The sequence below is a fragment of the Ictalurus furcatus genome, chromosome 4 (assembly GCF_023375685.1).
Source record: "Ictalurus furcatus strain D&B chromosome 4, Billie_1.0, whole genome shotgun sequence".
NCBI lineage: Eukaryota > Metazoa > Chordata > Actinopteri > Siluriformes > Ictaluridae > Ictalurus > Ictalurus furcatus.
The window spans coordinates 27988307-28003687 of NC_071258.1; the positions used below are offsets into that span (position 1 = coordinate 27988307).

The 15381-nt window shown below is 36.5% G+C and overlaps 1 protein-coding gene across 1 annotated transcript in view; it reads left to right on the top strand.

Moving 5' to 3' along the window:
- The window catches only part of LOC128606937 (voltage-dependent calcium channel subunit alpha-2/delta-1), a 109726-nt gene that overhangs the window by 49083 nt on the left and 45262 nt on the right, over positions 1 to 15381 (top strand). The window contains exons 4-7 of the mRNA XM_053623501.1: positions 77 to 136; positions 3210 to 3245; positions 5238 to 5370; positions 15173 to 15304. Coding sequence (XP_053479476.1) covers positions 77 to 136; positions 3210 to 3245; positions 5238 to 5370; positions 15173 to 15304 — 361 coding nt within the window. The remainder of the gene's footprint in view (positions 1 to 76; positions 137 to 3209; positions 3246 to 5237; positions 5371 to 15172; positions 15305 to 15381) is intronic.

The window sequence follows — 15381 nt, forward strand, 5'->3', positions numbered from 1 at the left end:
CAGCATAAAGTTGCAAATGTTCAAATCATGTTCTTAATTAAACTCACTGAAGTAGTGTATGATTTATCTTTTTCAGTCTTTGGCAACTGCTGCAGAAAACTTCCAGATGGAGCATCAGTGGAAGGATGAGTTTGCTGTAAGTAATTTATGTGGATATCATGTTGCGTTATTAATAATAAGGCTCCAACCAATCTGAAGCCTAACTAATCCAAACTAGTCTAAACCCTTAAACTCCCAGGACTTGTTGGTGGGTCCAGAATTTCATGCCTTACTCACTTAGCTACATAATTTTATATTTTGAAGATAAATGGTTGGATAACAGGTTGGAGGTTTGGTGTTCACAAGTTTTTTTGAAAATGACAATGTGTATATTTTTGTCTACTTTTGCTCTGTTGTTCAGTCACTTTCACAAGGATTTTTTTGGTGTCCCTCAAGGGTCATCACATATTCCACACTAACATAGGCAATGGACCAAATTAAAATTAAAATTTGCTATGAGCCATTCTTAAAAAAGAGCAAGTCAGAGGTTGTCATTGGCTACATGGCATTAAATCCTGAGACAAACATCAATGCAGCAAGCCCCAAGTCTGTTTCGTGTTTTGTATTTAATTGCATTCATTTTTAACGAATCCTCTTTCATAGCAGCAGGTGTCTGGACTTAATATGAGTATTTCATGCTTTCTCAGCTCTTTTTACTTCTCACTGTTCTCAAACAGACAGCACCAAAAATTAAGACATTTAGACATGCCTGACAGACATGAACAAATCATTTATGCCACCATCTTCACAAATAAAAGACCAGGTACTGTGAATGCACCATGAGAACCAAAACATGTTTTACAACCCTTGTGCTATCTTTGATGTATTATTCTTTTCTGGTTTGTCTCAACTCTCTCTCAAGCAATCTCATCTAGAATGCACTTCACTAATGTGATGCCAAAGTTAATAATTTCCGAATCAGAGAGATTGCGTTCTGCTTTGCAATAAAAGTCAGTGAATTCATGCAATTTGGATTTATCAAGTCTCTCAGATCAGCAAACATAGGGTTGTCATCTCTGTTTTGCAGGAATGCTTTTTGTATTCCCTGGATGTATTTCTGGATATTATAAGCTGTGTACTGTATTAAGTCTCATTCTGTCTGTGCAGACCCTTGTTCATTTTGGCCTACAGTACATGGGCAAAATACAATTAAGAAATAGAACATATAGAATGAATTTGGGATTGTGCGAACACAACCCTTGTTGCCATTTGCAGCAATCTCAAAATGTACAAGCCTGACTTAATTCTACAAATTAATCAATACAGACTGAATGATTGATTTATTTTTTTCTTTGTTGCCAGTTTTAGATGGTTATATTCTTCATCATTTAAGTTGCAGGAGAACTCCTTCTTTTCTCACTGCACCACTGAAATGTGACAGTGTATCTTTTTCAGTGTTCTCTATAATGTCTGGTATTGTTTTTTTCTTCATGTCTGTGCATCAGTTCCTGTCTATGTGCATGAACCATTGATGCTTTAATTTAGCTGTGGTGTTCTTTTTCCCCCTGGTGAGCATGGATGAGCATTAGAGCAGCACCATATGATGTGAAACTAGATTACGACAGTACTAGCACTGCAATCGATCAGTACTAACACTGTCCTTAGGCTTGATAGTAACTTGAAAGTCTTTTTGACTCAAGACAATTAGGCTGTTAGACTAATATCTGCACAATTCATGTTTCATGCATAAATTATGCACATAATAGTTCCATGTTGCACTGTTTTTTTAAACCAGATTTTGATCTCTGTAGACTGGTATCTGATGGGTACTGTTGCAGAGTCTCATTTTAAATATCTCATTTCCATAAAGTGCCATTCCAGTGCTGTCACATGCATTTCTCTCTCACTTTTTCATATCCACACACACACGGCTTTGGACTGGTGTATATTCTACCAGTTGCAACTCACCCGCATATTTAGGGATTTTCAGTTACAGCATAGGTGTGTTCAACAGCTGTGTCTTAAACCACCAAGCAGTATATCATGCTAAATAGCATATCAGATTACTACAGCTCCAATGGATCCATTATTATTTTGAACATACTATTTAGTACTGTGGTACACAGCCTGTATGTAGGCAGTTAGGCTATGTTATGGAAAGGTTTGAGATAAAAACCTAAATGTATTATAGCTACTTTCAAAATGAAATATCAATCTTTCTCAGTTTTATCCATTTTTTTTTTACCTACAGAATACACAACAAATATAGTGTAGGTTGTTTTCTTATAGTTTTTTTGTGTGTTACAGAATGTCAGAATAAAGGCTAGAAGAATTATTTGTGCAGCACTTAAAGTGTTTAACCTCTAAGACAATTATCTAACCCCATGGCAGAAAAATGGGGCTGAGACAAGTGGTCTCAATATATAACACAATATATAACACAATAATTGGTGGCATACAGTGCCTTGCATAAGTATTCAGTCTAATTACTTGCATTAGTATTCTTGTCCCTCCAAGTTGACAGAGCTTGTGCAGTTTTGCCAAGCAAAACTGAGCAGGAAAAACTCAGGATCCATACATGCAAAGCAGACTGAGACCCAGGGGGAGCTGACATATTTATGCTTTTTTGTTTAATTAACCTTCATGTGACAATAAAATGTATGTTAGAGGTTAAACATAATATGTAAATCAAATGGTAAAAAAGTCTCAATTAAGTCTTTTCGATTCCACAAAATGTGACACAATTCAAGGAGGGTGAACATTTATGTAAGGCACAGTTTTGGTGACATATTGGATGCTTACTGAACATCCCCCTATCACCCACCCACCCTCCACATGCTTGTTCGGCCTGTCTGGTTTTCCCATGGCGAAGTCTGGTAACCTTACCCCCTGTCCAATCCCATCTCCCACTTCCTAAAATGGAATATGTAACCATATTATTTTACCCATAATAAAACAAATACAGTAATTGAAAAATAACACTAAAAATATACCACTGGTCATCAAACAAAATGGTCATTACCACTGATTTTAATAATAATGATACACTGATAGAGAGATAATGTTCTCCAGAGATTATTTTTCAACAGAGTTTAAGGTATTTATTTATTTATTTTTTTAATGGAATGTGCCATGACGTTTATTAATGTTGGCATGTTTTTTTTTTTGTGTGTGTGTTAATATATAGTTAAAACTGCATGTAAATCATTGTGTGTTTCTTTCCCATGCAGGATAGTGACATAGTCTATTATAATGCCAAGGACAATGTAAGTAAAAGTTTTTTTTCTCATATATCATATTCCCATATATCATTAGTACATGCTGCTCATTAGTTTAGCTCTCTTTACATATTAGCCTGAAGATGTGTGGATCTACAGGTAAAGCAGCTAAAAAACGTAAAAAGCATTTCTTCCAATCTGACCCTCAATGTAGCCAATACAATCTCTTGGGATGTCATATATTACACTTGCCAATTAGCATAGTGACAGAGAAGCTACATGGGGAGATTTGACGCAGAATTAGACACACTATGAAGAGCTTGGACGATGCACAGCTGGAATGTCTAGTTAGAAGGTGTGAGTGCTATTCTGAGTAGTTAATGAGTGTCTAGTGGATTCCCTGGCATGGACCAGCTTCTTAGTGTCATGTGAGGAGGCCTTGTTTTTTCACCATGATGCCATGTGTTAACTGTATGATTTATTAGCGCTGATGTCATTTTGTGAAATTATACAAAATCCTGATAATACTTTGTATTTTTACTGAATTACAACCCCAATTCCAAAAAAGTTGGGACATTATGTAAACTGCTAATAAAAACAAAGAGGTGTGATTTGTAAACGTACTTTGACTTGTTTTTGAACAAAACACATATAAAGTCAAAGTATTTGATGTTTTACCTAAAACTGCATAGTTTTTTGAAGATAAATGTTTAATTTGAAATTGATACTTGCAAGGTGTTCCAAAAAAGTTAGGACAGGGGCAGTTTAGGACTAATAGTGATGTGACAAGTTGAAATAAGAATGTGATGTGAAACAGGTGAGGCAATCATTTAATCATAGTATATAAGGAGCCTCCAAAAAAGGCCTAGTCCTTCAAGAGCAAGGATGGGTCGAGGCTAGCCAGTCCGCTAACAGATAAGTCAGCAAATAATCCAACACTTTGAGAACAACATTCCCCAAAGACAACTCGGTAGGATTTCGGCCATTTCACCTACTACGGTGCACAATATAATTAAAAGACTCAAGGAATCCGGTCAAATCTCTGTGTGTAAAGGGCAAGTCTGAAAACCACTTCTGAATGTGCGTGATCTCTGATCCCTCAGACGTCACTGTCTTAAAATCCGTCATGAGTCTGTAATGAATATCCTGACATGGGCTTGGCCAAACTTTGGTAAACCTTTGTCAGTAAATACCAATCGCTGCTGCATCCACAGATGTAAGTTAAGGCTTTACTGTGCAAAGTAGAAGCCATACATCAACACTGTCCAGAAGCGCTGCCAACTTCTCTGGGCTTGGTCTCATCTGAGATGGACAGTAGCACAAGGGAGTCATGTTTTGTGGTCCGATGGGTCGACATTTCAAATAGTTTTTGGACAAAACAGCCGTCGTGTTCTCCGGGCCAAAGAGGAAAAGGATCATCCAAACTGTTATCAGCGTCAGGTCCAAAAGCATCTGCCATGGTATGGGGGTTTGTCAGTGCCCATGGCATGGGTAACTTGCACATCTGTTAGGACACCATTAATGCAGAAATATATGTACCCATTTTGGAGCAACATACAATATGCTGCCATCCAGACATTGTCTTTTCTAGGGAAAAACGGCAAACCGCATTCTGCCCGGATTATGCAAGCAAATGGTTGTATAAGCATATAGTGCGGGTGCTAGCCTGGCCTGTCTGCAGTCCTGACCTGTCTCCAAATGAGAACATGTGGCATGTTATGAACCGCAAACTATGGCAACGAAAGCCCTGTACAGTTGTACAGCTGGAGAAATGCATAATGGATGAATGGGGGAAAATTCTGCTTGCTAAACTTGTCCAAATGCTTAATAAGTGTTATTAAAAGAAAATGTGATGTTACACAGTGGTAAACAGTCGACTATCCCAACTTTTTGGAGTGTGTTGCAGTTAAACATGAAATAATGTGTTTTCAATATAGTACAGGGTGAATAGAATTTTCAAAAGACTCTTTTTGTTTGTTTATTTGCGTTTTCCATACTGTCCCAACTTTTTCGGAAATGGGGTTGTATTACACCTTCCAGCTTGATGTCAACGAAACTGAAGGAAAGAAAAACCGGATCCGACCAGAATTTAAGGAAGATCCATCTTTTAAAAATCGTCTCATCTCCTACAACCACACAGCTGTGCACATCCCCACAGACATATATGATGGCTGTGAGTACTAACATGTTTAAATCATCAGCTATGCTTGTATGAACACTGCCTTAAAAAAAAAGGTTTATTATACATGTAATCTGTTTAGAAAATAAAATGAAGCTAACTCCATTTCAAAAAACAGTCAAGTGCTTGTGTTGTTGTGTACACTATGAAGTTTTCTATTGTAAAATGAATAGAGGAAATGAAAATGCAATACCGGTTATGGTGTTTTTTTCTGGAAAAAGTTATCAAGAATTTCAAATACAGTATGTAATAATTTGTATGCATGTTCAGGTTTTATTTAAAAAGAACTGGCAACCCAATCCAAAATGTGAGTCTGAAGACATAAACTGTAAACAGGCAGAGGTCAGGCGATCAATTGCCTGATCAATTTGCAATTGTAACATGGGCTATCCAAAACATAGAGAACCAGGGAACCGAGCAAGATCAAAAAACAGAATTTTCTGTTTATTTCTGTTTAGAATATCAAGACTTGGTAAAGTCAGGCACATGTACACCGAGTTTACTTAGCAAAAGAGGTGTGTGTGTGTGTGTGTGTGTGTGTGTGTGTGTGTGTGTGTGTGTCGGTGATTAGTGATAGGTGATTAGAGACAGGTGTGCATTATTAGAAGTCTGGTGACTGTGAATGTGACTGGCAACTGTGAACATTTCTCAATATGCATTCTTATGTGATCTTGCATGCTTGTGAACTCCTTCTATGTCATCATCCACCACTGAAATTCAGTTCCAATACTCAACAATGTAAGTACCAGGGATGCATGAAATTACCTGGATGAGTTCTTGATATCGAGGATGCATCGGATGCAGACCTGAGCACAGTAAATCTATTAACCAGCTGAAACATATTACTTAGTGAGCACTGAAGAGATGAGGACCCTGTCCCACTACTAGAAATGTGCTTGGACGGTCCATTGCGCAACAGGATGCTCGCAGCACACCTCAATTCTCACAAAGATGTGATCTATGTCGTCTTGTCCTTCCGTATTCGTTCTTTCAAGGTAGCCTGGCAACACTGGTTTTCACGAGAATACAAGTTTGTTCTTTGGGTTCTTATAATTGAGAAACAGCCTGTGTAGAAACTTCAGGAAACTGTCTTTCAATATGCCATAGTTTCCCATTAGATCTAGTTTTCACTTAATTTTGTAGAATTTATTTTGTAGATTGTTTTCATACTTTTTTCTGGTCCCGTGGCCTTTTGCCCCAAGAGTTTGGTATGTTTGGTGAAGTGTGAAAGATACTTTCAATCCAGCAACAGTTCAGAAAACCGTCTTCTTGAAAACAGTGGTCTGGGGCTCACCTCCATTGAACTGTGGTGCGGTCTGCATCAGGTGTGGAAGCTGTCCACAGTCCAAACTACATGCCACGTAACATGATTGTTTAAATTGTCACATTATGTCTTCTTTTAAGTTTCATGAAATGGTTGTCATGGTCATCAGAGGAGAGGGAATGCCTTATTGGTATGTATAACCTGACATTCATAGGACTGGAGCACTGTAATTAGATCTGCTTTGTTGCTGGAATTCTTGCATGGAAAACATATAAATGTATGTGTCCTGTCAGCCACAGGATTGGGAGGGTTACTTTAAAAATGTATTCCGTTACAGTTACAAATTACTTAATAAAAAATTTAATCAGTTACCTAAGTAATTTAAGTATCACAATATGTAATGTAATGTGATTACTTCTGGATTACTTCAAGGTCAAATATGTAAATAAAGTCAAGAGAAAACCAATATGATCTAAAATACTTTTATTTAGAGCTTAAAAACATGTTCAATGTTTGGATTTGTTTTAAGAAAATAAATAAATAAATCAATAAATAATAGATCACAGTCCCTGATGAGGGTGACATTACAACACAAAAGCTAGGGTGGCCATATTCTGGTTTTCCAAAAAGACAACACCTTTTTTCCCCCGTGTCTTAATAGCGTTCAAAACAGTTTTACTATGAATGCAGATTTTAATACACTGAAAAAGACACAGTATTAGCATTATTTCCATCATATATATATATATATATATATATATATATATATATATATATATATATATATATTCTTTTGAATGTCCATGAAATAAAAAATTACCTTATATGGCCATGGTCATTGTTTCGACTTAGGACAGCTGTCATTTGCTGCTACTGTCAAGCAACTGTTTCACGCTGTACACAGCAGCGCTTCACCTTCACGCCTTTGCTGAGAGTAGGCTAATGGTTGAGAGGCAAGAATTTGGCCAGTAGTTGCTGCGAGCCTTTTATAATCGACCAATTGGTGTGCAAGGAGGCGGGAATTACAGAGAGGGGTTAAAGCAATGCAATCATGTGCACACATGATGCGGTACTAGACCATTAGCACATCATAATGAAACTAAAGCCAAATCCCGGACATTTTCTCAAATTTAGAAATCCTGTCCGGGAAAAAGAGGACGTATGTTCACCAGAAGAAAAGCATTTCAGAGAACAATTTGTGCTCATTTCTACCAAATTATCATGCACCAGGAGGTTGCTCATGTGAGCCACGACTAGCAAGAGAGAACCAGAACTATAATCAAGCAGCTGTCTATATTGTGTTATGTCAAAAGATTTGTTTTTAAAAGAAATTTATTTGGTTTTTAACGAAAATGTTTTTTTTAATGCTGTTACATGTATTCTATTACTACCCAAGCGTGGTCAGCCTGCAAGGCTACATGACTTTTTCTGCAATCAAATACACGTTGTAACTTATAATTCTTGACCTCCAACCAGAAAATGCCCCATCAACTCAGAATTCCTACTCTGCAACTAGGGATTGTCTTGTCAAATCCAAGTTCCTCTGAGTTGTACAAGTGTTATTATAATGTTACTGTCTTATTACCTTGAGTTATTCTGTATCAATAAGTATAGCATTTGCTTTAGATACATCAACTTACAGACATATTAGCTTGTTAAATCTATTACATTGACTATACATATTGCTGTTTTCAAAAGGAAAATATAGATTAGTCATAGTTAGCTTGCTGCTAACAAAAAGCAAACATGAAGCCGTACATGGTTTTCTCCCACTTTGTTGCTCATGTGCATAGAGGTAAAAAATGAAGTCATCCCATCCTCCAACTTTCCATTTCCAAGGTAATTCGAATGCAGAATAATACAAGAATGACTCCTCAGCTGGGAACAGCTGAAAACAGCTAAGATCTATGGAGCTTCTGTGCATGTCCATAACATTTTTTTATAACCAATCTAACCAAAGATGTTATCACTAAATCAACAAATTTCACTTTAGAAAATATGCCTATAGCTTGTATGAGTCCACCATGTCTGCCTTCATGAGTTGTGTCTGTCTCTGCATATCACTGTGTGTATTTGGGTTTTGAATGTATTGGTGTGTGTCTGGGTTCATGGGGTATGTGATTAGGTCGAGGCACAGCCATTAGGTTGGCCAGACTATGGATGCACTATTTCAGCTCACTTTGCCTGCTGGGATAGCGTCTGGCCCTGCAGTGTATGGCGTCTCTTCCATTCTCACCTTGCCCCGCACCTACAAATGCACTCACAACCTCTCTCTTACACACCCAAACACATATGGGAGACATGAATTCAGATAATTACTTAACCTTATTTGACATTAACTAATTTTTAGTGCTTAATTAAAAGGCAGTGCTGTTAATCTAGCACATCATAATTTCTATAGAAACATCTAATTCACCAGAACTTGTATAGTGGATGCTCATATAACTTCTATAGAATAATGTATATAATTTATATAATAATAATAATAAGAAGAAGAAGAAGAAGAAGAAGAAGAAAAAGAATACTACTACTACCACTACTACTACTACTACTACTAATAATATATATTTGATGATATGATGAATATTTCTGTAAGGATGTTTTTATTTGATATTTACAGAAGGAGTCTCCAGTGTCAGTGCTTTGTAACAATCAATAAGTTGTCCATTATGGGAGTGTTCAGGACAGATGAGTTTGCACTTACTGGTTTCTTGGTAACATGAAAAGCTGTGTTTTCCTCTCATTAAATAGAGAGAGAGAGAGAGAGAAGCTGGTGAGGAAACAATTGTTTATACCTCCTGTAACATAAGTGATAGCAAGAACTAATAACAAGTGTTTATGGATGTTTCACAACATTAAGTATATAAATATAAATAATTATATATAAATATATAACTATTTATAACTATATATAACTATAAAAAAATATGATGTAATTCTTTAAAAAAAAATGTTTATTAAAAAATTATCATTGACAAGTTGCTGTGGAATAAGAGAAATAAAATATTCAGGATAAGTTGTTATGGGGAAGGAATCTATGACGGGGTGGTGTGATGCAGCCTCACCAGTCGTGTTTTATTCCTTATTTAGTCTGCTTCAGTCTTGTGAGTCATGTGCTTATGTTTATATCTCATTACTAAGTCATTTATCTTATCTTCTTGTTTGTCCCTGTTCGTCTGTTCTTTTTGTTCTAACGTTAAGTTTTCAAATGGTTCCAGTATCTGTTAGATTTATGAACCTGTTAGCTTGAGTTATCAGTGGCTAATGGAAAAAGTCCAAATAGAGTGTACACACATTCATGACCTACTGCCTCTGGCTCCACTATGTGACCAGAAGAGCAGTCGGTTGCCGATATCACAGCAGGCAGCAGTAGCAGTGCAAATGATCATATGAACTGGCAAACTTTATTAACACATCAGAAATGAGCAAATGCCAGAAGGCACACTTTAGCCTTCTTGTTTTTTTAGTTAGTTCCTTTTTTTCAGAGACTGGAGTATTCTAATTTATCAGAGCTTCATGCTGACTAGGCATTTGGTGATAAAATACTCAACTTGTTTTAATGAACTTGTTCAACTTGTTTAAATTCATTGTAAGCTAACCACCTTTTATAATTAAACCGGTCTGCACCAATGAGCAATAATATACAGTATGTAAGACTTTATCTGCATCCTAATACTACAATCCTTTGTCTTTTTTTTTTTCTTTTTTTTGCATCTACTGTATGCTATGATTACTAAAATACAGATATAGCCTTTAAAAAAATGAATAAAACAAAGTAAATAAAAAGTTAAATGACAATTCTGCAGATGGCAATTATTGACTTAATATAACTGAATGTGTTTTATTACCATTGTTTGCTCAGATGCCCTGTTGGTCCCAGGAATTGCTTTCTGTTTATTTTGGAAGACATTTTAATATGTACAGGTCGTCACTTGCAAAAAGGAGATTCTTCACCTATCTTAGAGGCCTTACTTATCTACATCATTTTGGCATGCATGTGATCATATAGCTTTACTTTGGAAAAGTTATATACACTTTATACCATTTATCTTATTTAAACAAAACGGAATTATTTAAGCAAATAAAGAAACCTAATGGTTTTAAAATAAACAAATTATAGAATGACATATCTGGAAGACATTTTAAAGTCCCCGTGAAGTGCCTCGAAATGCATAGCGTTATTTGATATATCGACATAATTTCCACTGAAACAGGAAGTCAGAGCGGTACATATCCGGTGGCCCCTTCCCCTTTTTAAATAGCCAATAGTGTTTAGCTTACCTCACAGCCAGGAAACTTACAACTGTTGGGGGCGGGACACTTCAGATTGTAGAGAGCATTTGATTGGACAGAAAATCTGATGAGAAGCCAAAGTGCAAAATTATGTCATCAAAATTGTTGATCCGTATTGGTGGTAGAGAGAGAGTCTGTAAATTTTGAATGCATATATCTTGTAAATGCTAATTTTGTCATTCTTTTGGAGCACACTAGCTTATGGATAACCTTAGATAATAAGGCTTGCATATTCATACTAAAAGCCACAAACCTTCAATTTTGATTTCATGGGACTTTAAAATGCATAAGTATTCATTTGCAAAAGATGACTTCAGGCCTCATTCTCTGGATATGAATAAGTAAAATAATAATAATAATTAGCCTTCACATTATGGAAGCTATTGAGTTACATTAAAACACATGCTCCTCAGGTTAAGTAGCTAATGCACAAAGTCATAAATGATGTGATAAATACATCCTGTAAAATTGCTTTTAGAGGCTGAAACCACTCATTATTCATAACGTTATGCATTTATGCGTAATATACTGTTTGTGGCCCAGGTCAAAATAATCGAATTCTTATAAAATAATGCAATTAAGGAAAAAGCATTATAGAACTATCTATTGTCCATCTAAAGGCTTTTGGAGGAATGGAAAGAGCAAAGGGACCATACAGTGATGACTTTGCTACACCAGTTGAATATCATATTACTGTATTATCAGCACATATGTAATGAACTATTGCATGAACTATTGTAAATTATTGATGAGCTGCCAAGTATAATTATTTACTAACGTGGTTCCCTGCTACTTAATTTGTCCCAGAGCATATGCAATTCAACCTCTCCAGCTTGTAAAACATACAGTAGATGCATGCACAAGTACTAACATTGCCAGGACTGCAAATAAAATAGACTCAACAAGTTATATAAGGAATGCAAAGTGTGAGAAAGCAATAGTGTACGAGTGCGAGGTGTAATTGTGCCAGTATTGGCAACAGGCTGACCTTGGGTCAGGAAGAGGTGTGTGTAGAATGAGGCATGTGTCTGAGGCAGACATCTTGCTTTTTCAGAGAGTAAATGGGAAAAGATGGCAAACATTCAAGCACGAGGGTAAAGTTAATTGTTTTTAAGAGTGTGTGTGTGTGCCTGTGTGTGTGAGTGAGAGAGAGAGAGGGAAAAAGAAAGAAAGAGCAGCATGCTGCTTGCACATGCATAAAAAAGAGGAAGGACTGTGTGTGTGTGTGTGTGTGTGTGTGTGCGTGTGTTTATTGTCTACTTGGGCTTTAAAGGTTGTTGCCAGATGTCAATCAGAGCCTGAGAGGATAGTGATTCTAATCTAAGAACATTCAAAGCCATGTACATACATCGAACCCGGTTACACACACACACAGTGAAATAGCTCAGTGCCAGGGCTCCTGCAGGGGAGAAAATTGGATTTTCTAGGATAAAGTGGCACGTCGTTTAGGGGAGAGAACGAGTGTGTGGGCTAGCACTGCCACGGTCTAAAGAATCAACAAAATCCCCCCATCATTAAGAGAGACAACACTCACTGAAACAACCACAGGAAATGGTTTTCTCCTGGAGGACAAGAGAGCAAAAAGGGAAATGGAATTTAATGGGTATAAAGTGAGTTTATAAAGTGGCAACAATAAACAATAAGAACCTTCCTTCTGCAACACACTGTAATTTCAGTAAAACATCTTTGAGATTCTGTATGTATTCTGATGTTGATGATTGTTTGCTTTTGTGCATATGAACTTTAAACACACTTATCATTTCAAGCACACCCCCTATATGCCATGCAACCTCGTTTCTGAGCTGATTTATCCAACATATTTGCTCTATGATCGAGTTTCCCTGGTGCTTAAAAGCCAAAAAGATTCATACATCATAGCAAACCCCGCTCGTATCTTTCACATCCTCGGCCAGTCTATGAAAATAAATTGTTATTGCGACTCCAACACTGAATTTTGCATGGTTCATTAGATTTAATGTTGACACATAGGCCATTTTCCCTCTCCAATGAGTGTGTTCCTTAGCAGCACTTCCAGCAAGCCTGTCAGCACATGGCCTTTTCAGAGAGATAAGAGATTTGATAAGATGATTATAGGTTTCCATGGTTCCTGCGCTGTTGATTCAATAAAGCCGATCAGCAAGTTTGCGCAGCCAGAGCTGTAAGAGCCCTGTGTGGATAATGCAGAATTATCCTGTTCACACTCTCACACACTAAGTGTAACTTACACCTCTCTATCTTTTTCCCTTTTTCACTAATTCAGTGACTCATTCTGAGAATAACAGCCTTTGTGAGTGGAAGTGTGGTGACCATCTCAGTCAAAATAAATAAATAAATAAAAATGTGTGAACCAGTCACTTATTGTGATAAATAATAAAACAATCAAAAGAATGAAAGTGGAAGCACTTGTACCTTTATGAAAGTATTTTTTTTTCCTGCTAACTTCAAGTGTTTGTGACCTATGACGATCAGTACAAAATTAGAATTTTCATGTTCGTATTCTAAAGCCCTATCTGGACGGAATTAAGTTTGCATGGAGTCCTGGGGTAATTTCTTATTTTACAGGTGGTCCTTTATTATGGAATTACATTTGTGTATTATAAAGTATTGAACGTAACTTTTCAAGAAGTGAACAAAAATATACAATGAGAAAGAAGAAAAATACTCCGAAACTGAAAACAGTGGGCTCGGTGGCAAAAATTTAACATTGTCTTCAAACAAACAGCATTCTTTGCTAACAGCTTTCTAAGCTTTGTTTGTGCTAATCATGGTTTATGAATGCGCTGTCAGAGTTTTCATTTACGTTTTCAAACGTTTTGTTTACGCTTTCAAAGTTTTCGTGTAATCTTTCAAAGTTTTTGTTTATGCTCCGCACGTTTACGTTTGCCGTGTACAGTGGCGTGAATTTTGGTTCTGGATGAGTATTGTTTGTACGTTGTAGTGGAATTTACTTACTTCGTCAGTATATTAGTTCGTAATTAATATTTGAAGTAGTTTACTTCAAATAGTTTGATATGACTATTTTTTTTTTTTTAGATTATTTGAAGACTTTTCTTAGATTATTTCAGAGTGTTTTTCTTCTCCCTCTCTTCTCTCTGTTGTATATGTTTGTTCGTTTCTTGAAAACTTATGTTCAATACCTTTGTCACAAATTTAATTCCATACTTTGTGAATTTATTACCCTCCCAATCAACCAAAATGTCAGTGTCTTCCTCTGTCTTCCTCTGAGAAAATTACAGGCCAATTTACCTACAGTTTTTTGTTGCCAAACTCACCGGTCTAATAACACTATGTAACAAATGTTTAATTTTTTTTTTTTTTTCTAGGTAGTGTTATTTCCTAGTTGCCTATTCCAGAAAATTATAGAAAATGTCTGTTATTCCCCTCAAACTTTGCTTTTGTGACCAGCTCATTGGTATTTTGAAATGTATCTATTTTCACTGAGAAAATGGGTGAATTTGATCTTTTCATTCACATAAAGTCTGTTTCTGACCTCAAAGAGGATTACAACAGTGTCAGGACATTGTTGGACAGCTTGAAGTATGATGAGTACAGCTGGGAGGTCTTTGGAGACTTCAAAATGCTGTCATTCCTGATGAGTCTCCAAGGAGGAAACTTACAGCTCCTGTTGTCCTTTTGTTGCTGTGAGATTTTTATCACTGAGGAGATGTGTAAAAAAATTTATTACAGATGTCCCCCTGATAAACTAATCGAATCCAAATATGGCTTAAGGCAAAGAAACCACTTTAAGATCCTGTGATCTGCTTTTTCTAATAAAACACACATTTTCTAAACGTTCTGACCAAATGCATGTCAGTTATGGAATACTTTATGAACCACATTGGCATTTACTTCTTGATTCTAATTGGTCAGAAAATGTTGATTTGCTGTATTTTCCATAATAGCAGCATGGACAGCAAGTTAAATGTTAAATTATCTTATTTTTATAGTAACAGCTAATTCATAGGTGCTTGTATGGAGGTCATTACACATAAATGGCTTTAAGAATGTGTATAATTGTTGAAATGGTGAGGAAATGTTTATTTAGCATTTTTGCAAGGAGACTCCAGTGTCAGCACTGTGTAACAGTGAAAGGTAAATCTATTTTTTTTTAGAAGTTTATCTTTTCAGACACAGGAAAATTTTCAGGACAGAAAGCAGAAAGCATTTACTGTCTGATTGATTAATTTTTTAAATGGATGCTATAGAAATGTAAAACCTTGTGCATGTGTTTGTCTCTAGCCACCATTGTGTTAAATGAACTGAACTGGACTGAAGCACTGGAGGATGTTTTCAAGAAGAACAAGGAGGAAGACCCGACTTTACTCTGGCAAGTGTTTGGCAGCGCTACAGGACTGGCTCGCTACTATCCTGGTATGCTTTTTTAAGTGTCTGTACCTGTGTGTGTGTGTGTGTGTGTGTGTGTGTGTGTGTGTGTGTGTGTGCGCGTG